The sequence below is a fragment of the Takifugu rubripes genome, chromosome 22 (genome assembly GCF_901000725.2).
Source record: "Takifugu rubripes chromosome 22, fTakRub1.2, whole genome shotgun sequence".
Taxonomy (NCBI): domain Eukaryota; kingdom Metazoa; phylum Chordata; class Actinopteri; order Tetraodontiformes; family Tetraodontidae; genus Takifugu; species Takifugu rubripes.
The window spans coordinates 2668870-2692088 of record NC_042306.1 but is presented as its reverse complement, the minus strand read 5'-3'; the positions used below and the strand labels follow the sequence as shown (position 1 = coordinate 2692088).

Sequence of the window (23219 nt, the reverse complement as noted above, 5' to 3'; positions counted from 1 at the left end):
TCAACCCGTCACACATCCTAACATTTGGTTATTTGTTTTTTGCATGCCATCTGGGAAATGAAAAGTGTGTGGGCTTTCAGCCTTTGGTCCAGACACACAAACAGGCAAATGTATGTGTTTTGGACAATAAGTAAGCAGGAAATGAAACTCTCCCTGCTTCAGAATAAAATAAAGGAATTTCCAGAGGTGTCTCGTTCCAATTCAGATATGCTTTTACGCCCCTCAGCAATATTGAAATATGTCTCTCATCAACAGAAGTGTATCTATGAATCAAATAAATTTATTCATTTATTCTTATTCACCTGAATGAGTTTCAAGCAAATTATTTTGTGCTGCACAACTCAATGAAGCTCCAAAACCTCTGATGAATATTTAATAATAGCGTCAGCTGTAGCTTTGAGTCAGGACTATTGATTTGGTGGATTGGAGGAAAAAAAGGTGAACAAATAGATTGAGGAGAAATGAAAAAATAGGAAATTATAAAATTTAGAGGGCTGGCAATGAAGAGAGGCAAATACGAGCGTGACTGGAAGCAGACCTGTCTTTAATGAACTCTCTCATTGCAGGGAGAGGATGATATTTGCCAAGGGATGGGGATGTATGCAGGAGGAGATATTAATCACTGGAGATGGATGTCAAAAATCAGAGGATTTCCTACAGCCGAAGATGAGCAGCGCGAGCAGGAAAAGTGACACGGAGACACAGTAACTGGCTTAAAGGCGCACTTAACCTTTCAGAGAGGATGCTCGAAATGAAGCAGCACGCCGGCGTCTTCTCAGGGAGAGCGCATCGTAAAAGTCTAACAAAGAGAGCAGAGATTATTCCAGATGCATCGGCAGCGTGGTCTGCTCGGCTAATCTGCAGCTTACAGTGTTCTGAGTCGCCCATGAAGACTCAGCAGGGTGCAGTTGCGTAATTACGGGGTCACGCGCCTCTGACGTTGTTGTTTATGGCTGCTTTTGTTCGTTGCCCTGCGCCAACGGGGGGAAAAAATGCGATGTGAGAGAAACGAGGTTGGTGTAAGTTCAGCACCGTAATGCCTCCATTTTCATGGAAATGTATGGATTTAATGTATACCAGCACGCGTGCCTCATATTATACAGACTGTTTGTGAGAAAAGATTCTTGCAACATCTGTTTGGTATATTTTGAAAAAGAATTCTTTCTGTAGCCTCGTATGTTTTGTTGTGCTGTTTACCGAGTGAAAAGCTCGCGCTGAAGCTATTTTCAAGTGAACGGGCCTCCTAAATCATCAAGTTCAAATGGATATGATTGCAGTTGTTTGATTGACGGCTCTACGTGCCGCAAATGTTTCAAAACTCAAATTAGCTGTTTTTTTCCACCAGGGAACTGAATAAAGTCCTCAAAACAGAATTTTAATTCGAGGTTTCCATGACAACTTCAGCTCTCAACATTAAAAGGCACATCATTTGAATAGATTTACGCTACATTTTTGTGTTAAATGTCACATTTTAGGTGCCAACACCGAATTCTAAACAAATCAATAGACAACTAAACTGATGGGATCGTAGCAACCATTGTAAATCTGGGGATTTAAAAAAAAAATTCATGCTGTAAATATTCTATTTGATGTGCACAGGGTCCATATCTGCCTCTGAGTGCAAACAATGGTTAAATCACACAAGTGCAATGGAAATGAGATTTTCCTTCACATGATTACACTGTCAACACCAGATATCCAGGGAAGAAAAATGACACTTTAATGGAGACCTGACGTGGCATCTTCTTTGCGCAGTGACATCTGCAGTGAGGGAGTGAAGCATCACTCTGGGATGCTTCCATCTGTGTCAGTCCCTCACAGAGGAGCGCTCCTACACCAAAGCTACTTTTTGTTGCTGCAGAGCAGCAGCCTGAGGTGATTACGGAATTACACAATTATTCCACTATTGTGGCTGTGGTCTTGCACGGTTTAATAGATGGAACATTTTGCTCATATCACAGCAGCAGACGGGTGCTTGTTCACCAGCGGCTGCACACGGAGGAACTGTGCGATGTGCTTGGAAACAGCGACGAGGACACGGTTTCTGCCCGGTGCCGTCACAGCGCGGCTTTGGCCCGGATCCCCTCAACAAACAGCTGTGATCACAACTGGCGGAATTAAGCAATGGCATCTGCCTCAAGTGTGAAAGAGTGCAGTTTCCTACGTGCCAGCTGTGGAAAAATGAATTTTCACATGCTCCATATCTGCCATTAGCGTTGACATTTAGAGTAAGCTAGTCCCTCAAGCCTTTTCCTCAGTGAGGACAGTAAATTCAAGAGTAAATTTGTAGTAAGAAATGTGTGCTTGTTTAATTTGGGGGTGTTGTGAGGAAGAACCTGGTTGTGCAAGCACAAGAGGATGATGTTCCCTTACCCTCACACACATGCTCATAGGATCAGATGGAGACAACACTCACATTGGTCCTGACCTCAGGGTCGCTGTCCCTCTCATAGAATGCTGGGTCGAAAAAAGATTACCTGTCCGTCATTGTCTACTTTCTAATGCTAAAGCAATAAAATGCTTTTGTCGACCGTGCGCTGCAGGACACACACCTGCCTCTCTGGCTAAGTGAGAGCTAAATAAAAGTCAAGGGGACCAAGGGGAGTCAGTGAGATCAGACATGTTTTTAATATTATAAACGTACTAAAACCGTCCGACGTCAAGATTTTTTTATTTTTTCCGGAGCTGTAGACTAACACTCTAAATTTTCTGAATCAATTTTGACTGTTTTGGTGTTTTTTGGTGTTATGAGTGAATCTTTAAAATACATTTCAGCTCATTTGAATTCAGTTTTGAATTGTGCAAAATACAAAGAAATTTTGGGATTTCAATCCATTCCAAAAGGAACAGCGACACACATAATATAACCTTTCTAATTTGACTCTACAGAACTGAATTAGCACCAGTTGACCTTTGGACATTGCTGAGAAATTGTTGTAAAATAGCTTTAAAAAAAAATAAAAAAAAAGATTCATCCTAATTAATCTTTTTAGATAACAAATGAAATATTTTAAGTTAAAAACTCCCTTTGAGACTCTGGCTCCCGAATAAATCTAAACCAGACAATTCAGTGGATTAAAAAAGGAGACTGTTCATACGTTGTTCAGCACATAAGAAGAAGGAAATTGTTATCCAGAAGCTTTGAACGCTGTAAACTGCAGCAAAGCAGCAGATGGTTTCTGAGATCCTAAATAAATAAATAAATAAATAAACAAATAAATACATACATACATACATACGTACATAAATATAATCCTGTATTATGTCTCGGTAATCTAATCCTACACGCAACTCTTTTTTTGAGAGACTGCAGGGGGAAAAAGTGCTTTGGCAAAACCCCTGAGATCTGTTGAATGTGGAGTTTGTTTGAGGGGTGAGAAAATATGTCATTTCGGAGTCGTGGTTTATTCCAACGTAAGAGAGCGCGCACCAATGAGAGGCTGCTACGCTCCCCCCCGTACCTGCCCCACCACCACCACCACCCCCTCCTTCCATGTGTCCACACACTCTCTGCCGAGCTCCGCGCTGCGCGACCTGCCGCCTGCCACATCTGGAGCCGCTTCCCAACACCAGAAACTTCCACTTTTGCGTTCGCGAACTGTCCGTCAGCGCACAGTTGTGCGTTCTCTTGATAGTAAGTAGAGACTCCTGGGGTCCAGTTGACGCATCTCTCCTCCTCTGAGCTATTTTATTTTCAGATTTAGGATTTTATACATCTAGCTGCAGCAAAGCTGACGCGCTTTTCTGGAAGTGCTCGTCACAACGATGCGTAAAAAGCAGAGCACAATCGGGGAAACGGGGCTTTAATTGGATCCGTTCGCGCCAAATCAAGTAAAGTAGTCCGCGAAAAGTTACGTTTCAGACGCTTTCCCGGCGCAACTATGCTTTTATGGTATAACTGAACCACGTCTGAGACCATTCCACGCCGCCCGCACGATACTTGTTGGCTGCGTTTACGGTGCGTCACAGGCGATTGTGAAGTTGAGCTGCGGCTGGTGATGGACTGATACGTTTCTTTCTTATTTCAGTCCAGCACTGATTTGGAACGGGATGCTGGAATAAGCCAGCATGCTGAAGTGTTTAAGTTAGTCTGAGGGGATTTAAAAGACCTAAAAATACTGCCTCGGTTTCCCTACAAAGAATCATTTGAACTTCCCACCGCAGAGCGAGAGCGACGTAAATAGTTTTGACATGTGGATGTAATTTCAGAGGAGGAGAGACGGCAGATGCAGAGAAATAGAGTAGGCGTGTCGTAGATTATGGGAAATTAAAAAAAATAAAAAATATATATACTGTATATATAAAATCGGGGCAGGAGCGCAGCGATTACAGCTATGAATTTTCAAAGCGCCATAAGCGTCCAGAGGCCAGATGGAGTAAAACACACACGAGTCTCCCCGCTTTCAAGAGAGTAAAGTAGCCTAAACCATTTCATCTGAGCATCAGCAGCTTCTGTTAGGGGACCCTCTGAGGGAGAGTTGCGTCAGGTCAAGGATGCCGCTCCACCATCTGGACTTTCTTCTCATCTCTTTATTCAGCACGTGGTGCCTGGTAAGTCAGAGCTGATTAATCAGCTCAACCTTATGTTTTGATGCTTGTGACAGTGGCGTAGAGGGGCAGCTGTTGCTGCAGCGGCCGCTTCCTTTTCTTGGCTGCGTTGCGGTCGTGGTCCTAACTTTTGCAGCCCTCCATCACCTGCAGGGAAGGTCTTTGTACCCTTTGCAAACGCATTACTGAGTTTTTATTTGTCCTTGGCCTAGAAACCGATGGAATCACATGACAGGGTGATGTCAGCAGGTTTTATAAACAACATCCCCCTGTTGTTTCTGCACGTGCATGGAGAATTTCAATGGTATGCGTGTACTTGGACACGATTATTGACACACATATGGAGATTGGTCAAATCTCTCGAGCTGCAGAGATTCATTCAAGTGCATGCAAATGGTTTGCATACTACAGCGCGTTCCATCCCTGAGCTGCTGCCTGACCCGAAGCAAGTCTCAGAGATACGGTGCAAGAATGATTCATTCATCACGGCAATCGTTACCCGCACGATTCCACTCCATTTTATACCTTTAAATCAATATCTTCACACATATATTATTAAAGATCTCCCTAGAAATCATGCAAAACACACACACATGTCCTTGTTCTTCTATCTTACTGAGTACTTTCATAGACCTAATGCATACAACAATCAATGTCTTATGTGAGCCAAAACGTCCCAATGTCCCAAAAATGTCCTCACTTTGCTAGTAGAATGAGTACTTTGGGCCTCAATTTGTAGCAGGTACAAGAACACACGCGCAGACACACACACTGGAGACACAGCAGCACATCAACTGGGTTCTGTGTGTTTTGGCTGAGTCTGTTGTGCATTCAACAGGCAGTCGGCCCAAACCCTGAGGTACGGCACATTTTCCCAGTGATGTGGTCCATCAGTGCACCGCAGCAGGCCTCCATGCTCATTGGTTTAGATGGCAGAGGAAAACAATTATAACATGGCTCTCTATTTATAGCTGATTCAACACTGATGCTGTTCAAATGATGTTTACCCATTTTTTAGAATTTGGTGTTTGCTCAGTCTTCCTCTCCACAGAAGTAATTTGTTTCCGAACGGAGACTGTCAAGATTTGATAGAAAGGGATAAAAAAAAATGCGTGAAACTTTTTAAATTGACAATGGAAGGTGTCAAACTGTGCGTCTGCGCCTTTTCGCTCACTCAGCGTTTCAGCCTTTACCAGAACCTCTTAGGCTCGTAGCACTTCTAAGGAAAGGAAGCTGTCAAATCTGAGAAGGCTGCAGGAATCCTTCCATTGTGTTTTCTGCAGGCGCGCACGGTGGCCGTGCGCTTTTGTTCAGTGTGCCTGGCTGCCACACTGACTCAGTCATCATGGATGTGCAGCATTCAGGGAGCTCCTCAGGCTCAAACTACCTCATGACTCTATTTTCTCCCAGACAGAATGTCTTCCGTCCTTCTAGATGCACTCCCACAGCTAGGAAGAAACATGCATTATTAACAGAAATAGAAGCTGGCACTTGCTAACACTTAGCTCATCGAATTATTAACTGTCCGTTGCCTCGTCCTGTCCGCTGGTGTTATCTGATTGGCTACTTCTGTAATTCGTGCTAACCTGTCAATGCTGAAGCTCCCTGTCACAGTGTAGCTACACCGGTTTAACAGCGTTAGCTTGTGATTCTGACAGCGAAACAGACTTCAACATTTACAGATGTAGGTCGAATAACGTGCACATTTGATTCCAGTTCCACGACCAAACGACTGATGCAAGTTCATTTCAACACAGGTGAATTTGGTTAACTCCATGTCACTTAAACAATATTGTACAGCATAGCTATACTGCAAAAAATATTTATTAGTCACAGAAGTAATAAAACATAAATGCAACACAGCAAAAAATGGATACCAAAGAATATATACCATAATTACATATTATCTATTGAATATGAAGATTAGGTGAAAATAAAGCGTATGGGTCTTGAAAATTGTGGACTAATTTACAGCCCTCAGCTGCTTCTCGGGTCTTTATACACAGATGAGCCTTTCACAGCAGCTGCATCTCTGCTAAATTAACCTGAAAGGAACTTCAGAACACAGATTAATATTCAGGGTAATCTTATCTCTGTTTGCCTCTGGTGATTAGGGACAAAAGATTATTTTACACTAATCAGTTTGAACTGATGGAGCATTTATAATAATGGCTTAAAACTTGAAATAAACTCACCGTGAACTTTCTCCAGCATGTTTTTTCTTTCCACTTTTGTGGGTCTGAGCATGAACAAATATCTTCTTATATCTGTTCCTCAAATTTGCATTTCACTGCCCAATTAGGGCGAACCCATAAAGTCTCATTGTCTGATTTAATTACTCGGCGGCTTCATGCAAATACTTGTTAGTAACTAACGACATTGACCTCCTTTTATAATGCTGAGCAGGTTTCAGGAGGTTTCTGCATTTTTCCGGGACTCTAACTTTAAAAATGGCAACATTCTTTAAATATTGTAACTGTTGAAAAGGATTTGACCTGAATTCCCTGTATTAATTTTACATTACCATTTACCATTTATAATAATGTCATTACCGTTCTGGTGATGCGAAAAAACAGCATAATGTACTATAATTACAGTAACATTACATTTATTCCCGCTCCTCTTGGGACCCATTTCATTTGAACCACAAATGTCGTTTCAGTGATCGCTCTAAACTCTTTAATGCACCAAAAATCCCACTAAATGACTCTCAGAGCCGTTCTTGTCATTGTTGAATTGATTATGGTGCTTATAGCGTGTTTGTTACGTATGCTCTGTACAGCCGAAGAACCATTTAACGGTGCAGCAATTGCTCGATTCAGGGACTCGAAACAGTTTTTCACAGCACTTTGACCTCTAAAAAAAAAAAACTCGGGCCTCATTTAGAAACTGTCTGTCAACCTGATGCCTTTCATTCTTGGCTTTGCATTGTTCTTATTTATAAGACCTAAGGTTACTTTTGGATTGTCTTTTTATTCCTTTTTAATATTTCCAAATAACTATACTGATTACTGTAAATCTGTCTATAATTAATGATATCTTCAGGGAGTCGCATCACATTTTCCCCATGCAAAAACAAGGGGAGCTATAAAAGGGGCATAATGAGGATATTTTTTTCTTTTAAGGTGATACAACGATGATATTTACCCAATCCTGCTGGTTGATACCGTTCAGCTTTTGTTTACATATTTAGTTTAAAATAAAAAAATCGTAATCTGTAGTCATGGAACCTGAGGGGAAGAAAGGCCGAAGTGTCCAGAGCAGGGACACGTTCATGCTAACAGCTGATGAAAATCACATGTTTGGCTAAAACTGTTAAAAGCCACAAATAAAGAGCAGTTTTGACTCTTGACCCCAGCTTTAACTTTAGCAAAAAGCTGCAAAGTACATTAAAAATCGACGTCATGGATCATTACGGTGAACAAATGACCAGCACAGTCATCTTTAAGAGTATTTTTGTAATTGATATATTTAGTTATGCACAGTTAAAACTTTATTTTGAAACTGTGTTAAACATGAATCAGTTTGTCAATATCTATAAAAACGATAATGTCCAGAAACATTAGCGAAACGGGGAGTAAAAGTGTCTGTAATTCTGATCTCTCTATAAGTTGTATTAGATGTGATATTAGAGTCGACCAGCCTACACAGTAGGTCCACCCTCCATGTTTAGGTTTCGTTTTAGTTTGTCCAAAGATATTGAACCTTTAGAGAGATTATCAAGAGACACGTTTCTAGTAAACAACAAGCTTTGGCAGAACGTGCTGCTAAAGACCCGGTGACGCCAACGCCAGCCCTACACTTCGGTCACGTTCATGGAACGTCTCTTTCCGAGGCTCGCATCTGCTTCACAGATACAAACACTCCATTTATGTACCTGTTTATGCCGCTATTGTTGTCCCAGCAAACGTTCCCAAACATATCTGTTGCGTTTTTATTGGAACCAGGCTGTGCGCTGAGAACGGTGCGACCACGTGCACCAGCAGGACTGCGAGTTATCTGGCATCTCCCCAGGTCTGTCAGCGTTGGCCTGGACCAAGTGGAGATCTGAAGTGTCTCCGCTGCTTCCTGTTGATTTTGGTTATTCATTCTGTTTGTTTAACTTATCAAATTACAGCCATTGTTGGGAACAAATAAAGAAGGTCCAAGAAAAATTTTCCCTCTTCTGTTTTGCCTGGACAGCGATGCGGCTGCACGGTTCTGATTTCTGGTGTCTTATGTCCTCGATGATGCTGAATGTGGGGTGTTCTAGGCGATCCTTTTTGTCCTTAGATAGCACTGATTTGCTATTGAGTCTCCAGAAATGTCCTGTGTTGGCATCACACCAAGATTGCTCACCCACAGTGGCGATAACCTCCACCAAATCTGCTCACACGTGATGTAAATAACCGTGCACGGAGGTAGTGTGAGGTGATCTTCTCCGCTTCCAAGGCGAGGACAAGTTGTGGGACGCGTATTGTCAGCAGTGATGACAATGGCTTAGCAGATTAGTGCTCGTGGCAGGATCTGAAGTCACAATCATAAAGGGCTGCGGTGATAATCACAATATAATAATAATCACAATATAATAACTTAATGTTGGTTTCATGTTGCCGACTTTGACAATGTGAATTCCATTTAAAATTCGCCACTGTTACGTCACCACGTAGCAATTTACTGATTGCGGGATTTTGTTTGGTCATGGCTAAATCAGCTAAACTCTGACACAGAGGCGCACGGATACGTCTCTGTCTTTGAATGTAACACAGCGTAATGGCGCGGTTTTGCGAGGTGGCGTTTGGAAAGCTCATGGCTTCGCTTCCTGTTGTTTCTCGCCTCAGATTGAAGATATCAAAGCACTCAAAGCTTTGAAGAGTGTCGTGTAATTCAGCATGGAGGCGCGTGGGTAAATGGAAATCATCAGTCTTGTTTAAAGTAGATGGATTGGGGAGTGCTATTTTTATGTTGCTTTCATTCCAAATGGAAGATTTGAGATATCCTGTCTGGTTTTGGTTCTCCAGCATGTGATGTGGATTTAAGTGGCACGAAGGTGTAAAGCACGTGTCTGCAGCCGTTGTGCGCCGCCCGCCGGCCGTCGATTGTGAGTGAGCCGCTGTCGTCACTGGTCAGTTAACATGTTTGCCTGAATTTTCCTGGGATCAGCCCGGGATTCAGCTCACAGAGGCAACTTGTAGTGGGGATGTTTAAAAAAAGAAGGCTCACACGCACGTCATTGTGCTCTGTGCTCCGACTGCAGAGCTGTACAGTAGCACAGAGGAATCCAGAGATAATCAGATTAGCTAACCTCCTTCTTAATGCGCACATTTTGCAGCGCAACTATCTATTTTTTACAGTATTGTACCGACTGGCACATTGCTCCAGTTTGAGAGGGGGTCTGAGTGGGGCCCATAACGTGCGTGTTAATGGGGGAGTCTTCAGTTTCAGCAGCACGGTAAGGTTATACCATGGCTGTGTTTGGCTCAGGAAAGGGCTTGTTTTCTTGACTTACCGTGACCTCGACTTAGTCTTTTTTTTCTTCTCTTTCTTTCTAAACTTTTTCAGTGGAAGAAAGTCAACGCACGCGGAACCCAACTCCACTTTAATGCCTCACTGGAAACATCACGCCTATGATCGATGCGCTGATAGAAGCGCTGCCCTGGCCGCCTTAGATTCCATCAAAAGTTGGCGATTTGTTTGTTGCTGGCGATTGTGTGACTGGTCCCTCTCATGCTCAGACATTTTCAGACCCCAGGCACATAAATTATTTTTCCACAGATAAGGCGGGTTTGGATTGGACACCTAACACATGCTGTAGGCGGAGATTTCCCTGCAGAAGAAAACATAGCTGTGGACGAATACGATAAGCTGCCTTTCTTGTGTCAATTTTTGATAAGGGGGGCCACTTTTTCCTTCTTTCAGTCGGCCCCTCGCTCAGTTAAGATTGTCCTGTGTAAACACAGTCTTTGCTCAAACATGGCGGGATGGAAGAACAGCGTGTTGTAACTCTGCGGCTCAAAAGTCAGGCGCGCTTTGATTGATTGCTGCTGCCCTGTTTGGGGTCATTTTTCACCAGTTAGCTGCTGTATCAATATTGCGGTGCAGACTGCCTCACGGGCAGCATGCTTGGAATCCCGCAGCGGCTCAGGCGGGTCGACATGTGAAAGTTTTCAGAGATAGCACCGGCGTGACATTTCTAGCCTCGCCTCGGCCTTGCCGCTCGTCAGAGCCGTGAATAGGGAAGTCGAAGAGCGGCGAGAGTCGCGCTTGTTGACACTCCTGGGAGCAACGGGAAAAGCGGAATTTCACATGTCTTAATAGTTTTTTACGTGATTTGGAAGCGGCTCAAATCCCAGGTAGGAATAGTCCCCCTGGCTCACGGCGCATGGCTGAGCGGAGGCCAGAGTTCTTAAAAGGACCTTTATTAGGTTCATTGCAAAACTCTGGAGCTTATGAGTTTGTAAGTATGCAGTTCACAGGTCTGGATTTTCCAGCCGTTAACAAGAATTACCCACAATGCAGCATTGGGAAAAATGGAAATAAATCACATCTTCACTTGCATTTTAAATTCTTGAAGTTTTTCCTCATTAAATCAAGATGCAATCCCAGCTGGAATAGACATCCATCTATCCAGCCATCCATCTATCCGTACATCCATCTATCCGTACATCCATCTATCCAGCCATCCATCTATCCAGCCATCCATCTATCCAGCCATCTATCCAGCCATCCATCTATCCGTACATCCATCTATCCAGCCATCCATCTATCCAGCCATCTATCCATCCATCTATCCAGCCGGCCGGCCATCCATCTTCCACCACTTTACAACCCAAACATGTCGCCAGCTCATTGCAGGACTGACATATCGGACAAACAACCACTCACACTTACGTTCACACCTAAAATCAATTTCGAGTCTCCAACTCACCTCGACCCTAAACGTCTTTGGACTGTGGGAAGAGGCTGGAGCAGCTGGAGAGAATCGAGACAGAAAATTAAAATGGCCCCCAGGTGGTCGTACTTGTGTGGTGACAGTGCTAACTGCCGTGCAGTCCTTGGAGTAGATGGTGTTGATATAATTATGTAAAGATATAACAGATCTTGTTTTCGGGATGTTTGGTTCAAAGTGAACAAACAAAGGGCTGAGAGAAGTGGACAGGGCATGAATCTGAGCTGCATAGAATGTTCCTATTTGCAGGTATATAAATCAACATTTCATCATATATGCTTTGAATTCTATTAATAACACCATGTGCATACATGTAACGCCCATAACTTCCGTCTGGGAAAGGCCAACAGCAAAACCTGGAACCAAATTTCACGAGATAAAGCTCAACATACCCTGACAACCAGCTAGCGGTTTAGCAGGTGTCTCAAAATCAGACTGTCTCGAATAATCCGGCGCTCCAGGTCACCCTAGTTCATCACATTCCTCACGCCCTCTCCTCACTATCGCTCAAGGCTGGCAGATAGAACTGACAGGTGCGTCTGGTCAACATCACAGACTAATTTCACAAAAGTAGAGATTAAAAAAAGGAGAAAGTGCTCAGTCTCTGGCTGCTCTCCAGCGATAATTAAATCTTTGAAACTGTCCCTGAGTGATGAGCAGTGGTAAACGGCTGCAGACAGAAGCAACGCAGATGCATCCAAAGGGCTTTTGTGCTCGAACCTCATCACTTTCTGACCACCGTGCACGGTGAACGCATCTAATCTGTGCCACTTGACTTGTATACAGTGAAGTAAATGTGATTCCGAACTTGTTCTCATCCGTCCACACGCTGTTTGCCCTCAGCTACAGAGACTGCCTTTTACTGCCCAGTCCGAGTCATTTTCGCTCAAATAAAACCACAGTTCAAAGACCTCGGCGCCACTGACCTTGTACGAAGTGGAAAGCTCATGCTGACAGGCGAATTACAGGCCTCTCAGCTGGAGCACACCATGGACACTGTAGTCCATGCGCACTTGCACTTTCTTTACTCGCCGCTCTAGCATCTTCACCTTCGGCCGCTCTGAATGCTTACACATTAGTGTTTGGGTTAGACATTAAATCCTTTATAATGTGATGTTTGTGAACGACCCCGTAATCCATTAATGGCTCAGCGTGTCATTTAGAGGCTTTATAGAATCAGATTTGGGAAAGAGCAGCTTTTTATAGGGTCAGCCATCCTGCAAGCAGCACTTGAAGAGTAATGTTAATAGTGTAGGCCAAGAAAAATGCACTATATTGATACAAAGCAGCATAAACCTCGTCACTGACCTGGACATCATCTAACCTTTGGACGTGTGCTGGAGAATACACACAGATCTCCACAATAACAGGCTTTTACTAATCTTGCAGCTTGCACCGCGTCGGTGCTTTTCCCAGAGAATTATACTGCATTTTATTCATGTTGAACCTTACAGCGGCACTTTAGGGAAATACAGTGTATAAATGATTGTTTCTGCCCTCGCCTTCAATTGACCGGGAAAAATATGAGTGTGAATTAAAAAAAAAAAAAAAGCATTTAGTTTCGTCACATCACTCCTTTTATTCTGAAAGATATATTTTATTCCTCGGCAATTGCTTGTTCACTAATGACATTGTAATTACTGGCCCTTCTGTTAATTTGAGGGCTATGATTTCAAATTTATTTGGACATGCCTCCATTAAAAAGGCTTCAATCATGGTGACAATCTGCACAAGATTCATCAGCCCCAACAATGAGCAAATCAAAAGGGTGGGATATTAATTAGGCACAAGAGAGACCTCAGGTGATTAAACATTTGCAACTTTGTCTATAATTTCCACTCTATTGGAAAAGTGTTTGCAAGTAGGAGCCTCGGACAAACAATGTCATCCTAATTTCTAGCAGACGTCTGCAGAGGGTGGAGAAAAGAGGACTGATTGCATGGAGAGAAGTCCCCTCTGAGCTGTCAAACCCCAGCTGATTGATCTGCTCTGCTCTTGTTGGCAATCGGCACTAAATTTTCCCATTTCCATGTTTGTGTTTAGTTGTGTCAGTAAATAAAATCAATCATTCTGTAAACCGATGATGAGGTATCGATGCGAGGCGGCACATTTGGCCTTCATCTTCTTATTCATCACTTTTTTATAATCACATCATAAATCATCCTATGGTATGATGACATTATAACTGATCAAATTTACAGTTTAGGGTTTGTTTTGCTGTCTTGTCTCCAATGCTGCCAATTTAAGCTACTGGTGAAATTCAGCTGCAGTACCGCCAGCGGCCACTAGATAAATGACTACAGTAGCACAAGAAGCTTCTTAGAGTTCACTTAATCAACTCTGCAGTTAACAAGTTTTATTCAAGTTAAATTTAAATTTCCAATTCAGAACTGCTGGATAATTATCAGCAGAGGCCTGGCGGTACCTGGCCTCCACCTGCGTTCACGTGCATTCACGTGCTTCTGTGGCATCTTGTGGGACTCTTGACAAGTCAACAGTCACAGAGGAGAATGAATATAAAAAGCCCTGCAGGCAAATAATTATAATGTTGACCTCCAATACAGGAGGAGGTTGTCCAGTCAAGCAGATTGAGGCTTGATTAAAGAGCGATATAGCCGTTGCCATGACATCACAGACAGAACTGAATGTCATTGACTTCTACCTGAACCCTGGGGTGGGACGAAATGACCCGCCTGTTTCTCCCTCTCATTATATATTTATCAAACCTTTTGTATATGAAAAAAATTACCCAGAGAGAGCTTTCAGCCCCGTTTTCTGCCCCCTTAGCGTGTTTTATTTAGGTGAAAATGTTATTGAAATATAAATGAGTCCATTAGCTGTAAATGAAATCGTCCAACGCTCTACTTTTGCTGGCCTTACCTGCCTCGTTCATAATTACGATGGGTCAAAGCAGCAAGCTGACGTGCACTTTCATTAGATTCACCCACTTCAGAATCAGACAGCTGGAATTGGGAAACGTAAATTATTCATTAGATGGACAGAGGTCCAATTCCCTGTTCATAATGTCTGCATACTTGCAATAATCCTCATCTATTTTGATCCGGGGGATTAAGGAGGATGATGTCACGCTGCAGCTGTAAGTGTATCATATGCCATCAGTGTGTCGTCTAACCGCCCAATCTGTGGGGGGAAAAAAAGGCTTTCATGTATTATAAATCTCCTTTAAGATCTAAATATAACCAAAGTAAAATGCCCATAATCCAGACCTAAAGTACTTTCTATATTTATGGACCTGACCCTTTGTGCTACCCCGGCGGATATTAGATATGACACCTCAGTCATATACATTAAGATATTGTTAAACGTCTGATGTATTTAACAGTTGCGTAACCATTAGTGGGTTTTAAGCCTTTGGTGGGAATGAAATTGCAGCACTATTTATTTTTATTATTATTTTGAAAGAATTATGTGTATTAAAATCACTTACGTAACAAAAATGACAGTTCTTTTTCATTTGTGAGACCAACACAGTCACGGTGATCCTCTGAGCATGATGCATTTTGCCACTCCACTCCACACACACACACACACACACACACACATGCACGCGCATACACAATGTTTCCATCAAGGACAAAAGTGCTGTTCTTTATCCTCACAGCTCCAGCAGGGTATAATTAGGAGCTAAATGCTGCTTTAAGTCAGAATGTGGTCGGCAAGCGTTTCCAAAGAACAACCAGTCTTGTGGTTTGTGGTTTCTATCCTCAAATGCAAATAGCACAGTTGAAGAGGAGTGGCACTGACTCACAGAGTTTATAATATCCAGCAACCTCATCCGCTAAAACATTCATGCGGCGCAATATGTCAAAAGTAACAGATTCCTGTTATTTTTCCAGATAGTGGACGAGCCATTAAAAACAAGATTCGGCAGAGTTATAATTTTGGAGACCCCCGTCCACTCCCAGCCTATTTTGTAGAGAGGGAAAGAAAATAACAGGAATGTCCAAAAACCCCTGGGATCAAATTTTGAACATATGCCAACAACAAGGAAGTGAATGTTAGCCTACGGTGTAAAGAATGGCAAATGACCAAAAACAAGTACATAAAACAAACATTCGCCTGTACTCCTATAATAGGGGCGCTTTACGGAGACCAGGGTAAATATTATGGGTGTATTATTTATCATCCATCTGATGAAGCTTGAGTCGGGGAGGAAAACCTCACTTTATACGAACATTTACCTAAAACTGTCATCTGCACTGGAGGGTCGTCGCTGGAGCGATAGAGGAGCTCACTGTGGATCAAGGCTGCGTTTAAAAATGGAAGCATCAGAAAACTGGTCAGTGTGTGTGTGTGTGTGTGTGTGTGTGTGTGTGTGTGTGTTTGTCCTTGATCACAGCGAGCAACTGGACTTGAAAGATGTTTTGCCTCTTCTTCATTTCCTTGTTTGTCCTTGTATTTACTACACATTAAGTACCAAAATACTCATTCTACTAGCAAAGCGAGGACCTTTTTGGCGAGAAAGGGCATTTCGGCTGGTCCCCACAACTTCAAAGGACTGTTTGAGGGTTTGGACAAAGTTTTAAGGTTGAGGTTAGAATTAGGTTTGGGTTACGGGGTTATTGGGGATGGATAGAATGTTGGTAGGGAGCGGTTTTATATCTATCAAAGTCCCCACAAAAATAGAAATTGGAGAATGTGTGCGTTGCACCAACCCTTCCAATCTTGCTTGAATCTTGTTTGTAACACTTAAAAATACTGCAGCAAAGCGGCGAAACAATGAGCAAAACAGGAGCGCCTGGGGGGGAGAGGGTCACAACAGTTAAAGACGCGACATTTGAAACCAGCGATAAGAGGATTATGTGTGAAAATACCCCTCAGACGGAGCCCGTATGATTTTCAACAAGAAAAGAGGAGATGAAAGGAATCCTCCAGATCGCCGCTCAGCAGAGAGTAAATTCTGTTTTCCATATACAAATGTGAGGAGACTGTTTCTGCCCCAGCTGGAGTTCGAACAATCCAGGCAGGGAGCTGTTATAATAGAGTGATGATAAAAAGGATGCAATTTAAAAGGAAATCATTTTCACCGAAGACAAAGACTCTTTCAATTTCTCGTTTAATAGCGCCTGACGCTCGAGGCTCGTCTTTATCCGATGAGCCACTGTCGGCTGGAGCAGATTTAGCTGGAGCAGATCCAAGAATCATCTCTTGACATAGACACTGAATGAGGATGCCGAGCGATGCAGGTGCAATCGAGCCAGCCAACCAGCCTCACACCTCCCGGGTGAACCGGGTCATCTGGGCGGTCGTAATGGCGTCCACTGAAGCGACCACCTATACCTTACGTCTTTAGATCAGGGCCATTTTTGTCAATGCGCCACCGTGTAAAATGTAGAAATCTGACGCAGAGTCGGATCAGTGTTGATCAGCGTTCTATTCTTACCGCTCGGATTTCACAGATTTCCCTGCTGCCGGTTCTGATTTGCGTTCTCGCCCGTGGTTTGTTTGTGTTGGAGAGGCCGTCTCAAACCCCAACTGTTGTTTTGCATCCCAGCCAGCGCGGCGTCTGCTCGTTGCCTATTCCCTGCAGTTTCAGCTGCACGTTCACCATGGCCGCCTCTCGTTGCACGTCTGTGTCTGTGGGATTAAATGATATTATCATGCATGTGTTACCATCATTTGGATGCACCGATACATTCTTCATACGTGCAACAGCTTTGATTTGGTGGAATAAAGTTGAAATCTATCAGATAGGGAGAGGACCCGTGGTTGTCGTCCACGCTAATCTTTTTTTTATGATTCCTCTACTTAACTGTAAAGATCTTGAACAGAACTGATTACGCTTACTGGGGCTGTGTTGGTGCATGAATTATGTTATTGAATGCATATATTAAGCATCTGTTTAGTGCAGATTCGATTAACTAGAATTTTTTAAAAATATGTCAGACCAAACTGCTGCGACACACTACAGACAAATAGCAAACAACTCTAATCGGCCTGTTTTTGTGGTTTGTTTAAACTTAGTAGTATCGTGTGTTTTTGTTTCTAATCATGGCTTAATGCTCAAGTTCCCATGTCTGACCCTCAGATCCGCTGCACAGGTTTCCTGGAAATGACTTCGGTCTACCACAACAAGGAACAAACAAAAACAGAGAATGATAAAGCACAAGACCTTCCACAGGCCAGATACCACAGCTACTCATTCTGGACAGAGCGTTTCATTTTTGTCATCAGAATCTATATTTAATAAAGAGAAATTAAACAAGCTAAAGCTGGTGGGTTGCTGGCGTGACCAACTGGGTCCCAGACACAGCAAATATTTTCAAACCAAATATAACTGAGCAAAGAAAAGTGACTAAAATTGTATTTCAACCCAGAGGCTAAAAGTGGACAGTTTGAGCCAGTATTTGATCGCGGTGCAGCGCTTTCTCGACACTCCGGTCTAAAAACAGCCGCCTCAATATTGCTCTTATCCTTTCAGGGAGCTGCAGTTTGCAAGGACAGATCGAAAAAGTGCAGTTTATCTGCGTCCATTCAGCTGATAGAACCCTGCGTGTTTGCACGGCGCGTAGCTTTCTAATTTTCATTACATTTTGTTGGCATCGCGCTCAGAAACGGCTCGACAAAAAGATGACTGTGTTGTGAGCGAAGCTCAGTTAAAAATAATAAATGTCAGTGTTTCTTCCTATGAGACTTGTGTTGACTTTGGAGGTTTGGAATCTGGCCAGTGGAGGAGGAATACGTCTCAGAAATAATCACGGGGCCACGCTTATTACCCAGGATTCTCCTCTCAAAATGGTCAACGATGCGAACGGTGAATCAAAAATCCCCAGTATACGTACACCGTTCCAAAGATAATAAATTATTTAAAAAGATTTAAAGTTTCTTTTTTTTTTTGAGTTCCTCCTCCAGCCAGAGCTTGAGATAAAAAAAGGCCAGAGTGGAATATTCTATACTGCTCTCATTAGTCCAGTAAACAGCTACAGTAATACTGTATCTCTCCTTGTTGGCCTGTGGTCAAATGTTGTTCCATCTGTGGTTGTTTGCAGTGCAAAGGCATAAACGTCTTCTCTCTGTACCCTTATTCAGCTCTCAGACTGCACATCCTTATTTCAGGACTCAAAGTAATGAAAATATTGATGGACTGAGGTATTGTGGTTACATTTGCAGCTAAAAAGCAAAGAAAAACAAGTGAAAACCCAGGACCGCTCGGTATTTACAGATTCATTTTAAGCCTGTGTGACTGCAGTTTGACTCAGAGACAAAATGTATGTCTAAATGCATGTCTAAATTAGTCAGGATACCAATTTATAAAGTCTCTAATGGTTTATTCCAATTTTTAAATGCCGAAACTCTGACTGTGCAGATGTCAAGTCCAGTCTTGACTTTAGTAGAACAGAAATAACAATAGTCAAAACAATCCCCAACCCACCATTATTACTGTAATAACGGCCCCTAATGAAGAGAATACAGCTTCAACAAAAGTGAAGCCATTGTGCAATCACCCCTTCTGTCAGTTTAATGTCCCTCTCAGATTCTCACGCTGCTGTTCCTCTTGTTGCTAACGCTACATTTAATTTCCACATAGCAGTTGTAGGTAAAGGTTTGGAGTAAAAACCACATTTCCTGGTAAGAATGATACTCTGCTTGAAACATTAACCTCAAGTAACAGGTCGTGTTACAGTTGGAAAATACAAAAAAAAAAAAAAGTTGTTTCTGTGCATTTCAGGCTGTGACTCGCTCCGGCTTCTTTCCTTTTTTTTTTCTTTCGCCCTTTTTCCAGATCTGCCCTTTGACAGTGACATTTCCCACAACATTTAAACCTCCCAGTGTACTTTCTGGTCAAAGACGCAGCAGAAATTGACAGCCAGCCATGTAATTTTTGACTGAAGCTGACAAATTCATCTGCTCTGAGCAAACGTCTGGCTTTAATTTGTGTTGTTTGCACTGAGACACTGAACAAAAAACAAAAAACACCCAAGAGTGGGACATGATTTGCTGTCCCTCAGGGCCGGTCACGTCATAGATGCTAGTGCTTGCGTCACCGAGTGAGAACATGATGCATTTTGCTGCTCTGTGTTGGGGTAAGAGGTCTGAATGATTGGTGTTCGGCTTCTCACACCTAGCTGAAACTTCTGTGCTTCCACTTCCCACTTTTCTTAAAAGCCAATGCGGTCATTGCTAATAGGGCAACAGCGAGCCGGTCAATGTGACTTACTGAAATGGAAAGTCTCCTTTAGTGGAAAACCACATCTGAGGTGCCAAACCACTCAAACACAATGTTGAAAGATGAAAATATTGGAAGGTAGAAGATGTATTTTTAGAAACAAATGAATAATTTCGTCATGTCTGGTTACTTGTTATATACTGTATAACAGCTGGGACCTGAGGCTGCTGTCTCATGTATTATACCTGAGCTCTACCCATTGAAGGAGAGCCAAATGAGGCAGTCCATCTCAATGCTGGTTAACTTGCCAGCCTTCCTCGGTAGCTTTGTCGGTACAGCCGGTGACTGAAAGCAAAGGTGATTGCAGGAATCAGTCCGTCGAGCATGCCGCGCCTTGATTGGCAGCCCTGTTATGACAGCCTTCCCTTATTTTCCCGTCACTGAAGGATAAACATGTGTTTCTGAAAACATGTACACGTGTCTCCGTTTACACAAGACCTGTGGTGCTGCAGGACATCTAATCAGTTGTGTCACCGTGTTACACACAGTGCTGCGCGGTGCTGCTTTCAGGCCGTGTGTGCACCTGAAAGTGTCACTGGAAATTAGCTCCCTCGCTGGGGTGCAAATTTGGCCCACCTGCTTTTTAAAACCAGCAGTACACCAGTAATGCACCACAAATGGATGGATGGATGGATGGATGGATGGATGGATGGATGGATGGATGGATGGATGGATGGATGGATGGATGGATGGATGGATGGATGGATGGATGGATGGATGGATGGATGGATGGATGGATAAGCTTTCTGTCCCTGTTAAGACCTGCAGATGTACCATTAATCCAACGATCCTTTAACGGCCACTTGCCAGTGCCACTTCAAGAATGAGGAGCCAACGGTTAAGCCGCAGCTTTGAAAGCAGCAGAGCCATCAGGGCCCCTGCAGGGCAGCCTAACTCCCAGCTCCAGGCTGAGAACACAAACTTTGTTTTTTTAACAACCCTTTTAATTGTATGGCTGTCAAAGCTGGAATAAATATACCTCCACCACAGCAGAACCCTTCGGACCAATGAGGGAACCGGCTGAGCTCAGAAATCATTTGGGCCTTTTCCTCCTAAAGTCGATTGCTGAAGTCAGCATTGTTGGCCTCTAGGTGTGTGTGTGTGTGTGTGTGTGTGTGTGTGTGTGAAAGCTGTGCGCCTCCTGTGAAGGACTGGTGATCTGCAGGAACAAGATTTCAGAATTAGTCGGCGCAGAATACAACCTTTAATGGTGACAGTAACCTTTCCCTCCCATGTATATGATGCCACGTTCCTTCCCTCCAAAAGATCCCGTCATTTTCTTTTATTTTGCAGGTTTGTGCCGATGATGTGCTGACGAAGGAGGAACAGATCGGCCTGTTGTTCCGAGCCAAGCGAACCTGCGAAGGCAACATCAAGGCAAAGCATAAGGTTCCTGGTGAGTGAGGAGTGGTGCCCTGCTGATTGGATACAGTCCCCTCGATGCCACGCATTCAATTCCCAACAGTTCAGCAGGTCACAAAATGCAAATATCAGCGCGTTGTCATAACTAACATTTGCTAATAAGCTTTGCTCTCAGGTTGAGTGTCAGTAAATTGGCAGCTTTGGAAAATGACCCGATGAAATTGATGGCAGAGGTCAGGTAAACACTTAAAAAGGGGATCCATTCCTAAAGGACCTGGGAAGTCAGGGTTTTTTCGACGTTGTCGCAGCTCCCACAGGGTCACGTGCGGGAGGCCAGAAGCTCTGACAAGCTGTAGCAGAAGCAGCGTGCTAAGGCCTCGGTGTTGGAGGATGAAGTCAATCAAGCGGGGCAATGACGGAGGGAGGGTGCGCCAAACATAAAAAACAAACCCTCTCTCTCTTGATAAAATGTTTGATTATAGGAGCAAGTGCTGTGGCTGTGGGACACAGCTTCGCCATCTCCTTTGATTCAAATTGTTTGACTTTTTCACAAGTTGAAATTGTATGTTGGAGGTGGGATTGCGCAAAGATGGCTCTATTTATTTGGACGCCTCTCATCATCTGGCCAATGGACGAATATCTAATCTCGAGCCTTCAAAACTGTAGCGGTTTCATCAATAAAAGATGAAAAACTGACTTTGCTGGCAGGAAACGCGTGGACGGATTCTGCCTCGGAGCCTCTGCGTTAGGATTGCCGCTTCATCATCCGCTGGAGCGCTTGTAGATCATTTGTTTGCTAAATGATTTAGAGATGTAAGTTTTGATGTTTTATTGAGGAGCAGGAAGACACAGGAAGTACCTGTCTGGGCGCACATTTTCGTGGCTTCAAAAATAGACCTGCTGCGTATCCTCTGTGGACCTGAGCCCTGACCCACTTCCGTATCCCTCCCAAATTGCGCCGTGACGCTGCTACTGGAAACACAATCAGGAGTTGCGGCTCCTGACATAGCGGCGGAGATTCAACGGTGACTTTACTGGTCGCGACAATGAGGCGACGTCTATCTTCAGCGGTGAAGGTGACAGCATCTTCACGCAGATCTACGAATAAAATGCTCGTGTAACGTCCGGGTCTGATTTTTCAGAGGCTAAGCTGAAGGAAAATCTGATCCTTGGGCGAATCTATTTATTTTCATTTGGATCCGTTTTCCAGTAGACCCTGGTACCCCATTGTGGTTTCTGTCCTCTAACCAGTTGATTGTTCAGAGGAGAATTTTGGAATCTTCCACCAAACCAGCAGCATTTTTCTGTCTTTGACCCCAGTGCATTGTGGTCACGTCGACGTCCCCCTCTTCTAAATGAAACTCATGATTGAAAGGAAAAAAAAGAACCTCTTGTTGATGGCTCTTGCTAGTTTCGGTGCCCTCGCGTCGCGTTTCCCGACATGGTTTTGAGAAAAGCCCAGAAACATTAAACAGCGTTTGGAAAATCCGTCGCTGCTGCAGGAGCCAAACGGGAGCTCGTGCGAGATGTCTACGGTTTTCCAAAGGACGCTGCTTCGTGTCAAAACCTACTAAACGTGACGCCGGGGACGTTAGCGCAGCCATCCAAGCGCCAGATGCTGCTCCGTGCTGCTCATCTGACCACCGTCATCCTTAATCCAGCCTGACAAGTCGCGGTGACCGGCGAACACGTTGTCACACTTCACCAGCCACCTCGGAGCACACTCAGAATTCTGCTTCTGCACTGGTGCGGTTACGATCTCTTTACTCCACTTAGCTACCGGTGCTGTCAGTGTCTGATTTCTTAATTTCGTAACACTTTGTAGTCATTCACACACCTCTGACAGCCAGGGAAATGCGCTGGCGTGCACGTTCTCTGCTCCCCGTTCTCCGTCTGGGCTCCACCAAGCCCATCAAGTCCAACTAGGATTCAGTGAAATGCTGGAGGTGATGTTTTGGGGGTACATCAGAGCTGACCCACATACCTGATGACGCGGCCTCACACACGTGCACGTGCACTTCCTGTGACTCATCCTGCATGTGGTGGCTTTTTCTAACCTCTTTCGGAAGGTTGCACACGTGTTTGAAGGAATAAAGACCAACATGTTACCTTAATAATGAGGGGGGAGGGGGTTTATCTAATGCTTGATTAAACGCATGTGTTAGTTCAACAAGCATGATTTGGTTTTCCTCT

The 23219-nt window shown here is 43.6% G+C and overlaps 1 protein-coding gene across 1 annotated transcript in view; it reads left to right on the top strand.

The window, feature by feature from the left end:
* Nucleotides 1–3506: 3506 nt before the first annotated feature.
* Nucleotides 3507–23219, top strand: part of pth1r (parathyroid hormone 1 receptor) — a 33390-nt gene continuing 13677 nt past the window's right edge. The window contains exons 1-2 of the mRNA XM_011616196.2: nucleotides 3507–4551; nucleotides 20958–21060. Of these exons, the coding sequence (XP_011614498.1) occupies nucleotides 4495–4551; nucleotides 20958–21060 (160 nt within the window). The 5' untranslated portion in view covers nucleotides 3507–4494. The remainder of the gene's footprint in view (nucleotides 4552–20957; nucleotides 21061–23219) is intronic.